This window comes from Xenopus laevis, chromosome 4S, assembly GCF_017654675.1.
Source record: "Xenopus laevis strain J_2021 chromosome 4S, Xenopus_laevis_v10.1, whole genome shotgun sequence".
NCBI classification, from domain to species: Eukaryota; Metazoa; Chordata; class Amphibia; order Anura; family Pipidae; genus Xenopus; species Xenopus laevis.
In genome coordinates this window covers 78,822,573-78,838,192 of record NC_054378.1, presented here as the reverse complement: position 1 = coordinate 78,838,192, position 15,620 = coordinate 78,822,573, and the positions used below count along the sequence as shown (strand labels likewise).

The 15,620-nt window shown below is 38.5% G+C and overlaps 1 protein-coding gene across 2 annotated transcripts in view; it reads right to left on the bottom strand.

Annotated features, from left to right (window-relative positions):
• Positions 1–1,344: 1,344 nt before the first annotated feature.
• Positions 1,345–15,620, bottom strand: part of brinp2.S (BMP/retinoic acid inducible neural specific 2 S homeolog) — a 109,899-nt gene continuing 95,623 nt past the window's right edge. For both annotated transcript variants that reach the window (XM_018260949.2, XM_041561500.1), the window contains exon 8: positions 1,345–3,995. In XM_018260949.2, coding sequence (XP_018116438.1) covers positions 2,873–3,995 — 1,123 coding nt within the window. In that variant the 3' untranslated portion in view covers positions 1,345–2,872. The remainder of the gene's footprint in view (positions 3,996–15,620) is intronic.

Here is a 15,620-nt window from a genome sequence, read left to right as displayed (position 1 = left end):
AGATGATGTCCATCTTGCTGACAATAGAGCACAAATGTTGACCTAATAAGGTTTCATCCTATCTGAACTCTCCTGCATTAACATGTGCTCAGAAGTATTGGCTCACACACCTTTTCACTCTGTGGCCAACACAAATTGCCTGTATAAGTAATATTGTGATTTGAGCAATAGTGTTTTATAAGAACAGCTTTCTCTCCTTGGCACTTAGCACTGTGTACACTAAAACAGTGCAGCTGAATCAAATGTAGACAAATTCATGCGACAGCAAACACGGCTTTGGTTTGCATCTGTTAACACAGCAGAAGTGTAAATTCAATTGCCTTCATCCCATCTGTTGAGGTGGGAAGTTCATGGACAAATACTGTAACTACTAATACTTTAATTGAAGTGGATGACATTTTCTTGTTTTTCAATTTAATCAAATCATGCAAGAATGTCCCATCAATTTGAATGACCTTTCTGGGGATATTTCTGTGCTTTGCCAAACGATGCTTCAGACTATACCTGCTGCTTGTATATCAGGATATATAATGAACCAGAAAGGGACATCCTTACAACTGTAGCACCCCAAACCCGAACCTTCTGATTTTTAATCAACAGCAAACAGCGTATATACTGCACAGGAAGCATGAATCCATTAACTTATACTGCTGCACCCAGACTCTAGCTCCCAACATGCTCAGCAAGCATAACATGGCAGTTTATTAAGTAATCCACACAGCCCCGTTATCCTATTTATCTGTAAGAATATTCTCAAGGGCAGGCTTTCTGTTTTCTCTTCGCTTTCCTTTGCAGCTAACACCGTGTTAGATTTAGTCTGCTATCTGTGAGAAAATGTTTTGCATTAAACATAGGGTAATTCTGTAGAATAGATAAAGCTGCCATTTACAGTAGTTTGTGCTATTTGCAGAACAGCTTAGGAAAACTGTGAAACTTTTTTTAAAAAAAACAAATTTAAGGAAGAGCTTTAATTTCTAATATAAAATGCTCTTTAATTGACTGTATCAGCTCATTTTAGAATTACTCTGTGCCCAAACATTCCAGGTAGCTCCTGTAAGTTCGTATACGGTACGTATATTATTCATCCACAAACTGACCACATTGGTTTTTAGATTCTTAACAACAGACTGTCTTTGTCTTCTGTATCAGATCACCTTATTGTCATTTTCAGCCTTTTGTCTGCCTTACGTCGCTCCCTTTTTTGCTAACTTGGATCCCATACCAGGGTGGGTGTATATGAGTCATCCACAAAATGACAGAAACCAATTTATCACCAACTGACCTCCTTGTATTTACCTTTTATAATCACCGGCTTCTTTTGAAAAAAAGGCAGAGAGGCAGGGCAGGGGTGCTAATAGAGAAATTTTATATCACAGACATTTAAAGAGGTTGCTGCTGCTAGAAATATTGTAAAGCTGGCATGATAAGAAAAGTGGGTAATTAAAAACAAACCTATTAGATTTCAGTTGCTTTACCTTTAAAAAATGCATTTGCAAAAGAAGCAATGGATAACTTTATAAATAACAGAGAACTACAATGTGTAGCTGAGCCCAATGTTTAATCTTTGCACTGCAAATCATTCTTTCACTGACCATTTTTTGGCTACAACAATATAAATCACCTGATGGACCATTCAAATAAATGGCCTTTATATGCCGTATGGCTTAGGAAATAACCCATAATCTTTTGTCATGCTCTTTTATTCCCATCAGTGCATAATTAGCTCAATCTGCGTCCATTGATAAAATGTATTTATACCAATACCATCTCCGTTTGACATTGGAGAAGCCACATTATCTCTGCTTTGAGTTTACAGACACTTATTTCAACACTGGCTGTAATCTCAGGGCAGTCACTCAATGAGCCTCTGTTCCATTGGTACAGATCTGCATTCATTACTAGGGTTACATAGAAATTAAATATAACTAAATTGCATTGGGAGTACTGTGGTCCCTCCTTGTGATATCTTATACCCATACACACAAAACCTCTGCATATTCATAATCACACACTAGCGCTTGTGTCCACACCAGACACACAATGTGAATTTATTCAAAACATGAACACACACCAATCACTGCAGAGCCTTATATTTTCTTGTGCTTTTTAAGTTTTTTTTTTTTCAGTTAGTACATTTTAGAAAGATATATTGAACTCCATTTACTCCTTTGTTCCAGTTGACTGTGCCCCTGCATATGACTCTGGTCAGCATCATATAGGATTCTGAGGAGATTGTATACTTTTGGACTACACAAAAATAGGGGAAAACTAGTCACAGTCTGGTGTTGAAAATGACAATTATTTCATAAAAGTGGAAATTATGCACTTTTCGAAAATATTATTGAGCTGCCCATGTACTTGCAATTTGCATTGTAGCGATACATAGGCAGAGTTGTTGAGTCCTTGATGAGTTTTAAATATTGTATTTTGATTTGTTTTAACCATTCGGATTAATGGTTTCCAGTTCACAGCTTAACCTACCAAGATACTTCTTAAGGTGTTACTATGGCTTAAACTGTGACATCTAATATGTGAGTATTATATAAGTGATAATTGCACTCCTGGTTTACCTGCATAAATTGCATTCACTCTCTTATTCATCATTAGAGCTCTGCCTCTTCTCTTATATGATCACATCTTTGAAATATTTATTACAATGAATTGTTGCCTTTTGTCTTAGTTGTGTTTGTTTTACTGGCTTAACTACATTAGCACTGCAGGATTTTGCAAGTAAAAAAAGATTTCAGATCTTTGGGCACTAAAGTGATTAAGGGTATAAATGCCTCTGGGTAAAATAAACAAACTCCCTGGCCTGATTCTCTTATTCAGACCTACAATGAGTTTTAGGAAATCATGATATTAGTTGGGATATCTAGCTGCAGAGTTTGGTTGTCTCATAGGCGGATATATTCAGGGGCTGAGTACTGAATGAATTTAGCTGTCCCTGTATTCTTGCTACCTCATTGCTGCTCATCTTCAGTCGGTGCCTTAGCAGGCAGGTAAAGAGGTCCAATTTGCGAACACCTGGCGGGGACAAAAAATTCACCCGCTTCCTCAGCTCCTGCATTTCTGGGAGAGCACTTTCTCGAGATCCAGGCTGCTCTAATTGATGAGCCAAGCCCCTTATAGCTTCAGGATCAAAAGGCACACTGTAACCAAATGCCTGAAGACCATCAATGCGAACATACTCAGGATCATCTGATTTGTCATCCAGAGTCTGTTTCTTAGTCCATTCTGAAGAATCATCTTCTTCTTCTTCTTCTTCATCCTCAAGTGGACTGCTTCTTAAATAAAAATGGACAGTCTCAAAATATGACCTCCAACGATGTCCTAGTATCAATGTCCAATTCTGACATCTGTCTCCCCCTTCAGAGTCCCAAGTTTTTTCCCAGCTTGGATAGCCTGGCTCCCCTGCTGGCAAGAGCCAGCTTTCTGAGTGACTACCCCCAAAGGGATTGACATAGACTGTCACTTGAGGATCTCTTGTTCCATTACCTGCTAGACAGAGCCGAAGTGAAAGGCCCAGTAGCATATGTAACTGCCGTGGCCAATGTTTGTTACTTTTGCAAGTCAGTAGCATGCGCTTCCTTCCCCCCATCTGAAACCACACTCCTAATCGTAAATCTCCAGATATAAAGAAAGCTGGGGCTCTTAGACGTCCATCTCGTTTTAAGAGCAAGTATTTTATTTCAAGGTCCTGCAGAGTACCCTCTGTGCCTAGATAAGGTTCTGAAGATTCAGGCACTGATGGCGTACATAAGCCTTGTGCTGTCAAAATGTATCCAGTGTTGCAACTGGCACACTGAGAATGATGTACTGATGAGCAAAGTGAACACAAGGGTCCAGGACCCTGAATGCAGGGAATAGTTCCCTGGCAGGTAGAATGCTGCACTGTGCATGTGCAACTGTGAGAAGCCTCCAGGAATGTGCCTGGGATGAGGGATGCACTGCAGTAGAGGAGAGACTGGGTTTGTTGCAGCCAGTAGTCAACAGATCTGCAGGGAACAGTAGAAAATTATAAAATCAGAAAAAACAAATGAATTATTAATAACAAATATTTATCGTATATTCAATGTTAAGATGCATTCCTAAGTGTGCTTGGTAATTTACATTCCTGTTACCTGCTGGCTCATACAATCTTTCTTTAAATGAAAATTATTAGTACTTTTGTTCTTAATTACTACCTAAGCCCAACAGTTAAGGGCAGATTTAAGGGTCAAAGTAAAATTGAGGGAATTTTCGAAGTTAAAAAATTCCAAATTTTTGGATACTTCGACCATGGAATAGGCTACTATGACTTCGAAGTACTGTCCCTTTAAAAAAACTTGGACTTCAATACTTCGCCAACTTAAACCTGCCGAAGTGCTATGTTAGCCTATGGGGACCTTCCAGAGCATATTTCTAAGTTTTTTGTATTCAAAGGAAAATCCTACGAATTCGACTTCGAATTTCGGAGTATTCAATTAGATGGTCGAATTTCAAAGTATTTTCCACTTAGAAATTCGACCCTTGATAAATCTGCCCCTTAGGGTGATTTTAAAACATGTTTCCATATACTGTCCTATAGTGTGATTATGATCTGTATTAAATTGTGCAAATATAGTGCAAGTATCATTTTACACTGAAACTTCCCACATCAGATTGGTAATCAATATAAAGTCCGAAAATTACCCAATTTCCCAAACAAACCCCCATTTAAGATAAAACAGATTTTTACTGGACAAGTATTAGTGCTGCTGCAGCAGAATTGTGGAGAGGAATAAAACACATTATAACGGGATTACTGCTTATGTGGCACAATGCCTTTTTGCTGTGGAATGTCAGAGTCCTACAGTTTTTGTGAATGGCAACTCCTAGAACCCAAGCCAGCTGTGTAAGCAATTAAGAATGCTGGTAACCACAGCAAAAGCAAGGTGAGGTTTATATTCCTGGTCTAAAACAAAGATCTAGAAACTGCATTTAAAAAAACAAAAACCTGTGGTGCTTTACTGGAGGCTTTGTTAAATTAAATAATATATATAATATCATTTCTGATAGAAATTCTTTCATCATTCCAGTCAGAGTAAATAAAACACCATTCAGAGAATATCTGCTTTAACACTATATTAATATTTAACATGGGAAAATCATGACAGCTTATCAAAACTTTATAAAGATAAATGTATTATAATTTGAAACAATATCCCACACTTTGTGCAGTCAAATATCTGGGATAGGAATTTAGAAATGTACTTGCACTCTGTACAATATAAGACACATTGGCATATGCATTACTTAATTCCTCAGGTTTTATCTGCAATGAAAGAATACTCTATTTAGGATTTAACTTTATGCCCCTGATCGCATATTATTCTATTATTCCGTTGTTTTTATCTTGCACTAGTTGGCTCATAGTCATCCTTGAATGTGAAGTTACAAGTTACACTTTTGTTTCTAAAGAACCCATTATCATCATAAAATGTCAGTGACATTTAAACATTACACTGATTTAAAGACAGCTAAAACTCTAAAATCATAATGTTGCATGAAATGGAATAGAATAGTGTATTAGTGAACTGTATGAACCTTTTTTCACATGATTGAGATCACATATTTTATTTACTAATGATATAACTCTTTGTAATTTGTCATCCCCTTGTAGCTGGTGTTTTGGTTCTACTATGAAAATCCATGCAAAATCTGTATTACTGCACTAATCAATTGAACCCCTTCCTACCAAAGAAAAATCCAATATATCTGACTCCTTGGTTTGTAAAGTGTGTTTGATACAAGTGGACAGAAGCCATTTCCCCCAACCTCATCACCAAACTTAAGAGTTTGAGCCATTACACACATCTTAACTTCAGCTGCTGTGAGCACCAATATCGTGGTGCATAATAGTAAGAGCCAACTTAGCCATGGCCTTTAGTGCGTACTCTCCATCACATTGATCAAAGCAATGGAAGCTCTCACAGAATGTGAAACAGTGGTGTTGTTAACCCCCCACCATTTGGTACAGCTGGATATATATTGATTTTGGCTAACTATATCAAAATACATCTGTCTCTGAGAGGACTACAATGATTAAAATCAATTGCTTTAATACCAGTACACAGGGCAAAGAAAAAAAAAAAAAATGTAAAAAAAAGGCATTAAGGTTTATTCAGTAATGTTGCAACCAATATAACTTTATAACAGGGACAGTGATATCGTAAATTCAAGGTCTGTGACTATATCAGTATTTATAATATCTTTATAATTTAGATTTTGGTTGTAGCATTGCGTGAAGAGCCATGAAAAACATTTGATGCCTGGCCATTATCTTTAAACAAATGGTCCCATTGGAAGCAACTTTTTATGTGGCGTTCTTTTAATGGGTTTTAAATTTCTGGTCTTCATAGTCTGCCTCTTTCCATCCTGATGTCTGGTTGTGGGAGCGATACTGACACTGGTATATAAAGGGATTCTGTCATAATTTTTATGGTGTTGTTTTTATTTACATTACAAATAATTCACTCTACCATATAAAATGTTATTCCTGATCCAACAAAGTATTTTAGCTGTAATATTGGTGTTTAGGCAGCCATCTCAAGTTATTTTGCCTGATCCTTAGTTTACATAAAAAGCCAGAACAATGGAATTGCTTTCAGATAAGCTGTTGTTTCTCCTACTAAATGTAACTGGAGGAGTCCCAGTAGGACTTGGATTTTTACTATTGAGTGTTATTCTCATATCAACCAGGAAGCTGTTATCTTTCAATGTGTCTGTTAGTATACTGCTGGGGGGAAAGGGAAGGGGACTCCAACTTACAGTAGTAAATTGTGGCTGAAGAGTATAAAGACACAAGTCACATGACTGAGGGCACCTGGGCAACTAACAAAATGTCTAGCCTCATGTAAGAATTCAAAATGAAATGGAAACTAAAGTCTAAAATAGAACAATGCTAGAAATGCTGTATTTTGTATACTAAACAAAAATGAACTTAATGCACCAGAAGCCTAACTAAACAAATGATTTGTACTTTTAAAGTTGGCCACAGGGGGTCAGCATCTTGTAACTTTGTTAAACATTTTTGCAAGACCAAGACCATGCACATGCTCAGTGTGGGTTAGGATTCTTTTGGAAGGCTAAGCTTAGGGATTGTCATACATTATCAAAACAGCACAAGTCAAATAATATATGCCATAGAAGCAGATACAGCAAGACTGATTAATAATCATAATATGCAGACTGTATTGGGTCCCATGTTGTCATGTAATCTAATGTGGATTTTATAGTTTTTGTATTGTTTGATACAAATTTTCTCATACTCTCCAAACCAGTGGCTGCAGCAAAAAATCCTCCAAATAGAATCCCGCTGTTTAAATCTGGCTCCATGATCTTTGTCCCTGCAGCTGGAGTTGGAAACATTAAAGAGTATGTATAGGCAAAAATAAAATCCCATTTTACTTTATTAACTGAAAAAGAAACCTATGCTCAATATACTCCAATTAAAAAATCTGTACAGTTTTTATAAGAAACCTGACTGTTTAGTGAAATTACCCCTTCTCTGACTGCTGCAGATTTGAATCTCTACATGGTTTCCGGTTGTTCTACAGGGAAACAAACAAAGCTGCTGGAGTTCTGGGAAGTCCCTCCACCCTGCCGTTTGAAGGTATGATCGTTTCCCTGCAGATCAGTTAGAGACCGTCTGAAGTTTTCTATCCGTATCAGTCAGAGAAAGTAAATGAAGGAAGAATTTCACTGTATACAGTCAGGTTTCACTGCATACAGACATTTTTTTTATCAAAGTATATTGGAGATAGGTTTCTTTTTCATTTAAAAAAGTAAAAATGTAATTTTATTTATCCCCTTTAAATCTAAATAAAATCAGTTTTTTTAAAAAAAAATTATTTCGGTGCAGGATTCTGCTGTAGCAGCACTATTAATGGATATTTTTTGGAAAAAAAAACATGTTTTCTCATGACAGAATCCCTTTAAGTAGCACAAGTACAATGTTCTCTTCAACAGAGTTGAAGTTCTCTTGGTGAAACGAATGTTTAATGGGAAAAGACCATTGTATTCCATATCCTTACCAGTTATTAACAGTTAACATGTCATCTGCCAAGATCATGTCAGCTAATACATGGTGCATTGACAATGAGGGGCCATAGTTCACTTCCTGCTGAGAAGCCATTGAAAGGTGGACATACTGTATATGATCCATTGTACATTGTCCATCTGTTTGAGCTGTGGCCTGTTCAGAAGATACTATGTGTGATCAGCCTGCATATGGCCACTTTGAGGACTAAGCAACATAAGAAGACACATGAGGGCACACATGGGCCCCAAAGTCACCCTCCATTAGCCCTTTGCCTGAACGTGCTATCAACATCACTTTCACGTGATAACTGGAAAAGTACTAAAATGCAGCAGTGCAAAGTTCTTTTGCTGGAGCTTTTAGGCAATTATCAACTGTTTTGTTTATCCAATTATGACAAGAGGTACCGTACATGATTAAGCAGTGCCTAAAAATGCAATCGACTGTATTTTGCTGACCAGGCAATTACATTTAATATGGATCAACAGACATTGGTATTTTGCCGTGTATTGAAGTTCAGATTTCTGCTTGTTTTATGAGTTTGGAATGTTTCTTAAACAAAAAATAAATATATACAAATGCAAGGTAAGCTAGTGATATTAGGCTTTATACGCAGATACTGCACTTTCTTTTGCTGCATAGTGCAACTTCTTAATGAGGTATTGTTTTTTTTTAGGCACATCATCATATAAGCCAAAACTTCAAGAAAAGGCCCAAACACAGAAGTTGGCAAGCCTTATGTTAAAAAATATTCATTTCAGCGAGACATTTTCTCTGGTGCATTCTACTGGTCTTGCTCCTCTGTGATTTGAACTCTTAATCCACAGGATATGTCATCTCCTTTGACAGAAATTGCATACAATCACACAGTAAAGAAACAAACCAGCTCTGTTGCTCACTTTCTCAAAACACTTGGATTCTAATAATCCAACAAATAATGAAAAAATCTAAAGTCAGGAATGAAGGCATGAACACAGGGTGCTGCATAAGCCTTCTGTTTGACTGACTGCTCCTGCAAGAACCAAAACAAATGTTCCCATTAATTATGTACTGAATAAGAGAACTCCACAGGGGAACAAGTGGTTAAGTAGTATGTAGCCCTTTCTGGATTCACAGGAAATATTGAAGGATATGGTATATCCACACTATCAGTTACACGCAGGATCTTAACTGCATTGTAGGAAGATGCTTACTGGCATTCCACCTGTGAGATCTTTGGTTAGGAGCCTACTGTGAATGGTCTTCTACATTTCAAATGGGGGTGGGCAGTGGAAGGGAGGAAGATAAATATTTATGAGTATTGGAGGTACAAACTTTTAGCTTGTATATATATCAGACTCTGTGTAATGTTGGTGTAATGGTTGCCAGTATCAAGAGAAAGAATCTGCTTACTAGCATACCCCAGTAAGGCAGGGGTGGGAGTACCAGTGAGAGATACTCAAGTTTTTAAAGCTGAACAATAAGCTAAACTAGAGAGGTACATTTCCTGAAGAAAATGTGAGTGGTGCTTGCCATGGCAAAACTCAGGCCCAAATCTGATTGGCTGTTGTTGCCCCGCCCCTTTTTTTCCTAATTGTGAACCACAGTCACTCAGTGACTAACATACCAAAGTTTGGGAATGCTGTCATTTAATGTGTAAAAATGGCAGCATTTCTATTTTTTTCTATTGAAAATCAATGAATGAAATTTGATTGGTTGTTGGTGGCTCCGCCCACTTTTTCTAAACTTGAAGTGGAAACCCCCAGCGACCACATTTGTGATATTCAAGGTCCCTGACATCAATACTGAGAGAATGGCAGCCTTCTTAATTTTTCCCATTAAAACCAATCAAAGAAATCTGATTGGTTGGTTTTGGCTCCACCCACTTTTCTTAATTTTAATCCCAGTCCCCCAGTGACCAACTGTGCCAACTTTGAGGAGGCTGCCATTAACCGTCTAAGAGCGGCAGCAGTTTAAAATTTTCCTATTTAATTGAATGGCTGAAATTTGATTGGCTGTTATAGACTCCGCCCACTTTTTGTAAATTTTGGCTGCAGTCACCCAGTGACCCACGGTGCCAAGTTTGGGAGCTCTGGCTTTATTACTGTGAGAATTACAGCTGTTTACATTTTCTCATTGAAGTCAATAGGGAAAATCTGATTGGTTGTTTGCGGCTCCGCTCACTTTTTTGGGTCCCCAAAATAGGACAGAAAAGTCACAACACCCCATTCCCGAATAAGCTGAACGGTTTGACACCTCATTCATGGGTCTGCGACAAACTAATTATTCGATAAATTCCCCATTATAAGTCAATGGGGCAAATTTGGGGACCTCTCCTGCCCCGGGGGTAAAACTTATACCCTCGTGTGGGGTATCACCTGACACAGGTCGCAAACCTCTTCAAATGTGGTAAATTTAACGTTTCTACAAGATTCCCTCTCTGCGCTAGAATCCGTCAAAAGTTGGCCTCAATGTTAATCTATGGGACTTTTCGGGGTGGTTAATTGCCCCCGCAAGGGGCAATTAACCACCCACCCCTTAGAAAAGTCATACCACCCCATTCCCGATTAAGCCGCACGATTTGACACCTCATTCATGGGTCTAGGACAAACGGTGCGGGACTAGTTACGCGCCAAACTTTCATACGGAAGAAGAATAAAAATAAGTTTGCAAGATAACAGTAGTGATGCTTTGCTTCGCAAGCACCACTAATGATGCTTTGCTTCGCAAGCACCACTAACAATACCAATTCAGGCTTGTAACCAATTGAAAATAATTGTGTTTGTACCTTGTTATTGAGTGTGGTTATATTTTCTGCAATGTAGGCTCCCACAACTTTCATTTTCCTTAAATGTTGTGGTTCAGCTATGGGATCCATTATCTGGAAAACTGTTATCTAGAAAGTTTCAAACTACTAGAAGGTCATCTCCATAGATTCCATTATAATAATATTTATACAGAGTTTGGTGGCCCTACTTGCAAAATTATATATATTTATACATTTGGGTTTCTATTTTTCTGGGGGGGGGAAAAAAAAAAAAAAATATATATATATATATATATATATATATATATATATATATATATATACTGTATATTTAGCAGTGGATGTAATCTTGGGGAAGGGGAACCAGCTCCTGGACTTACTTAGAAGTCTTAATTCTGACACTGGGAGTGGGGGCCCATGAGGTGATAGCCCAGGTAGACCCCGGACACCCCAGTCCGACACTGCTTTAAGGATTCTAGTAACGATTTCGTTAACATTTTTCATTTTAAGGTTTACAATCCACTGACATTCCAAGGTGGAGCACCCGCACTTCAGAACGCCAACAAGTAAATGATTTATTACCGATTGCTCAAAAGATATAAACTTCAGGAAGGAATATACAAAAAAAAAAAAAAAACCGTTGATACAACTCTTTGCAGGTAATTATATCACATAAGAGGTAAAAATGATTTATAGCTCTGTAGGCAGAAGTGACCCAGTTCATATGAAGCTTAGCTGAGGGAAACTTAAGAACGTAGAAAAGGCTCCAATAATGTGTAAGAGTGGGCACATTTTAAAAAAAAGGTTCATTATGATTATTTTGTATTTTTTAAGACATTGTGCTGTAGAAGTATATTACGCTTGAGAGGCCCTCTTAGAATAGCACAGAAATGACTAGGCTAAATACAGAATTAATATATATTGCCCATTATCACTGAAAGTATTTTTGCAACAAAATTAACGCCACTCGCATCTTTATCAAAGTGCAATGACACAAATTTGTATTGCGATAAGTGGCGTTAATTAAACAAGCGTAGCAGTTCATTTCAGCAATATTTCTGTCAAATTTGGAGTTTTTTGGCACTCATTTAGGTTAACTGCATAATCTGCTTTAAATCTTACAGATTTTTTGGCAATACTGCCAATGGCCACACTAATAAATGAGTTTATATAAAAGTATTTATTACCTGTTTATAATGTATTATTAAATATACTTATGGTCAATTTAAGGAATTGTTCAGTGTAAAAATAAAAACTAGGTAAATAGATGAAAATCAGGAAGTTGAATTCTGTTACACATCCAGTCACTCCAGCCTTTATAGATTACATTTGCGGCTAACTAAATTAGAAACATTCTATTTACCCAGTTTTTACTTTTATATCGAACTGTTCTTTTAAGTACTACCAGGAATAGATTTTTTCCCATGATATTAATTATTCTTAATAAATTCACTAAAAATAAATTTATAAGTATCATTCTTCCCCACACATTTGCGCTGCTTATGTTTAAAAAAACGACTATATTCCTCTTTTACTATACAATTTCAATCTTTTTTTCACATAACGTCACTTTTGGCGCCAATTTTGGCGATAATCTTTAGTAAACCTTGACAGACAATTTACATAGCATGAATGCGATAATTGGAGTTAATATACATATTCGCTGAAATATTCACTATGACAAAAGTGCTTGCACTTTAGTAAACTTGCTCTTGTGGATTTTCTGGCATTTTCCTGGCACAGGCTTTTATCACTGTTTAGTAAACAGACAATTTAGATCTGAATGAATTGTAATGACTGTAATGATGTGTGGGTGTTAATGCTCAGCATTTTCCCTTTAAAGGAAAACGAAACCCCCCCCAAATATAAACACCCCTACCCACTACCCTACATAGTCCTCCTTCCCCCCCTGAATAGGTGATTATGCCTGAAAGTGCTCCTAATTAATTACTCATGTATAGGTGCAGAGTAAGCGCAGCAGAGCTCATGGGATCCATCTTCTGTTTCTTCTGTATTCTTTGGCACATTCGCAGTTGGAGCAGCCTTCTGGTTCGTAGCAACTGCGCTTGCGCCAAAACTGCTGGAAATTGAATTAGGGGCACTTTCAGGGGCAATCACCTATGTGGGGGTGCAGGGAGGGAGGACTATGTAGGCTAGTGGGTAGGGTTTTTTTTAATATTGGGGGGGGTTTAGTTCTCCTTTAAAGCCAGAAGTACTGATGAAATGATTTTATGTTTATGATTAAGTGCGAGACATGAAACACATCAAACATGTTTTAAATTATGTTGCAATTAAAATGAGACGTTTTACATGATATTTCTATGGATGGTGGTCTGGCGAATGCACACCCATCAAGATAAGATCCTGGAATTCTCCCCTTGCTACGGGCTCAGGGCTGCAGCACCTGGGCCACCAAGAGTTCCCGGTGAGTGTACTGAAAGTTTTAAAATTTGTCTCCAAAGCCTTGGTGGGAGAAGGAATTGATTAAACTATAAAGTGACTGGCTTGGGGCTTGAGCACTGGAGCCACTCTCCAAATTTGATGTGTATTATGTGTTTATTACCTATAGTAGTGGTTTAGATATTGAGAAACCTAAATTTTAGCAAGTGGCTTGCCTTTGCACATACTCACACTACACTTATGTACAGTACACGAACATTATCAGAAACAATGTAGACAACTCAGTTATGCAGGCCCTTCAGTACATGCCATATTGATGAACTACTTTAAAAATGATTTAATCATCTAATCTCTGTTCTATTACTCCCAGCTCATCTCCAGCCACTTCAATTTTATGTACCTTCTCCCCCTCCAGGCATTGGAGATTGTGCTGGATACCAATTTTGCTGCTTTGCTAAGTGAATGTGGCTGGCAGCGGAAATGTGTTGTAATAAAAAAATTATGTTCACCAATACAAACTTTCTCAGTAATAAAAATGGGGTGCAATGAAGGTGTAACTTGATCATTTTTATTTCTATAATGTCCTACAGCATAACCTAGAGCAGCTGTTACACCAGTGCTTTCCCCCCTCTTTTTTAAAGGGAAAAAAACAGTTTGTGTTTGTTTATAAGCCTATTTTACAGAATATTCATATAATGGCTGTGCTTTTAAAAATATCTTTTCCAGCACTAAACTAGTGATTAGATAATTGCTTAATTTCCAATCTAAGATTATATGCCAGTTCTCTATGTTCCTTGTTGCATTTGGCAGATGGATGTGCCTGTGTGGGTATGGAACTATAAGTAAGAACAGGCAGCTCTTCTTTCTTCCCTTCCTTGCAGTGAAACGCAGGAAAATTGATCACAAGGGAACACACTGTGAAACGCCCATCTGTATAAGCCCTATAACTGGAACAATCTTATCATGACTGGTTGAGTGGAAACAACTTTGTGGAATGAAGAACAGTTTAGAGTATGTATTTTGTACCATTCTGAGATGTATGAATAAGGAATTTTGACTGGATCCCTGTATAATACCCCTACATAGCAAAATTACACTTACTTTTGGTCAACCTACCTAAGGCGTGTCTGAAATGGTAATGTAATATATATATATATATATATATATATATATATATATATATATATATATATATATATATGGACTCATAGGGTTAACGTGTCCCTGTAGCTTTAATTCCTTATCTCCCTAGTTGCTGGGCAGATGCCCATGTAGCTAGATGTGATTTGCATAGTTGTGCTATTGGCTAGGAGGCGCTGTGACCACGTTCTGTCACACTTGGGATAATGAGAAGGGGTGGATCCTACTCTTTGGCTGTTGGATCAGCTGGTGTACCCAGGAGGGCTTGGGTACAGCAAGGCCCAGAAAAGCCATGTGCTCTAGAGGAACCAGTACCACTAGAGAGATAAGTCGGGGAGCAGGGACCCCATGAATGAGGCTAGTGAGTGGCAGGAATATAATTATTATAGACTCTCTAGGAGAGTAAGACAGAGAGGGAAGAGAGAAAGAGCAGCTTTGCTTTGTGTCCCAGGCTGTAAGATTTGCCTACAGTGAAGGGTTCACAGTGGATAGGGTGTCAGGCTTTAGGTTCTTCTCCCTGACCACTCCACTGGGTGGGATCCAGACCAGGGCCGGCCTTAGGCCAATTGGACCAATTGGGCCCAATTGGGCCCCGCACCTCTGGGGGGCCCCGCACCACAGGGCAGCACAGATAATATTTCCCTCAGCACATGATGCTGCCTGGCCTGCCCCCAACTTTGAGTCCAGCCTTCCCCCAACTCTCATAGGCCCAGCTTTCCTCCAACCTTGATAGGCCCTGCCTGCCCCCAATCCAACCAAGCCTGCTCCCAAGCTGAATCGGCCCAGCCCCAAACTAATTGGCCCAGTCCACTCTCCTATTTCCTCCCTCTCTCTCTTACCCTGTGTGCCCCTATTATGTTACCTTGTCTGCCCCTTTCCTTTCTATTTTGTGCCTGTATGCCCTTATTTTCCTAAATGCTTGGTGTGTCAGTAGCCAGCAACACTTTGTCTAGGGGCCCCGCCAACATGGTCCCAATTGGGCCCCACATTTGATAGGACCAGCCCTGATCCAGACCACGTGTGAGGTATTTCTGCCTGGAGGTGCTGTACTGCCTTGACTAAGGCTTCTGGGAATGCACCTGCCTCTACCTCTGAAGCTCTGTGTAAGTTATGTGCCTCTCTGTATTCTGCCTCTATCTATGAGCTTTTTGTGAGCCTGCCAGTTCTGTGTGAGCTGTGTGGTGTGTGTGCCTATATATATTCTGCATCTACCTCTGTCAGCTCTGTGTGAGCAGGGTGTGCATACTGTATATATTCTGCAAATGCCTCTGTACC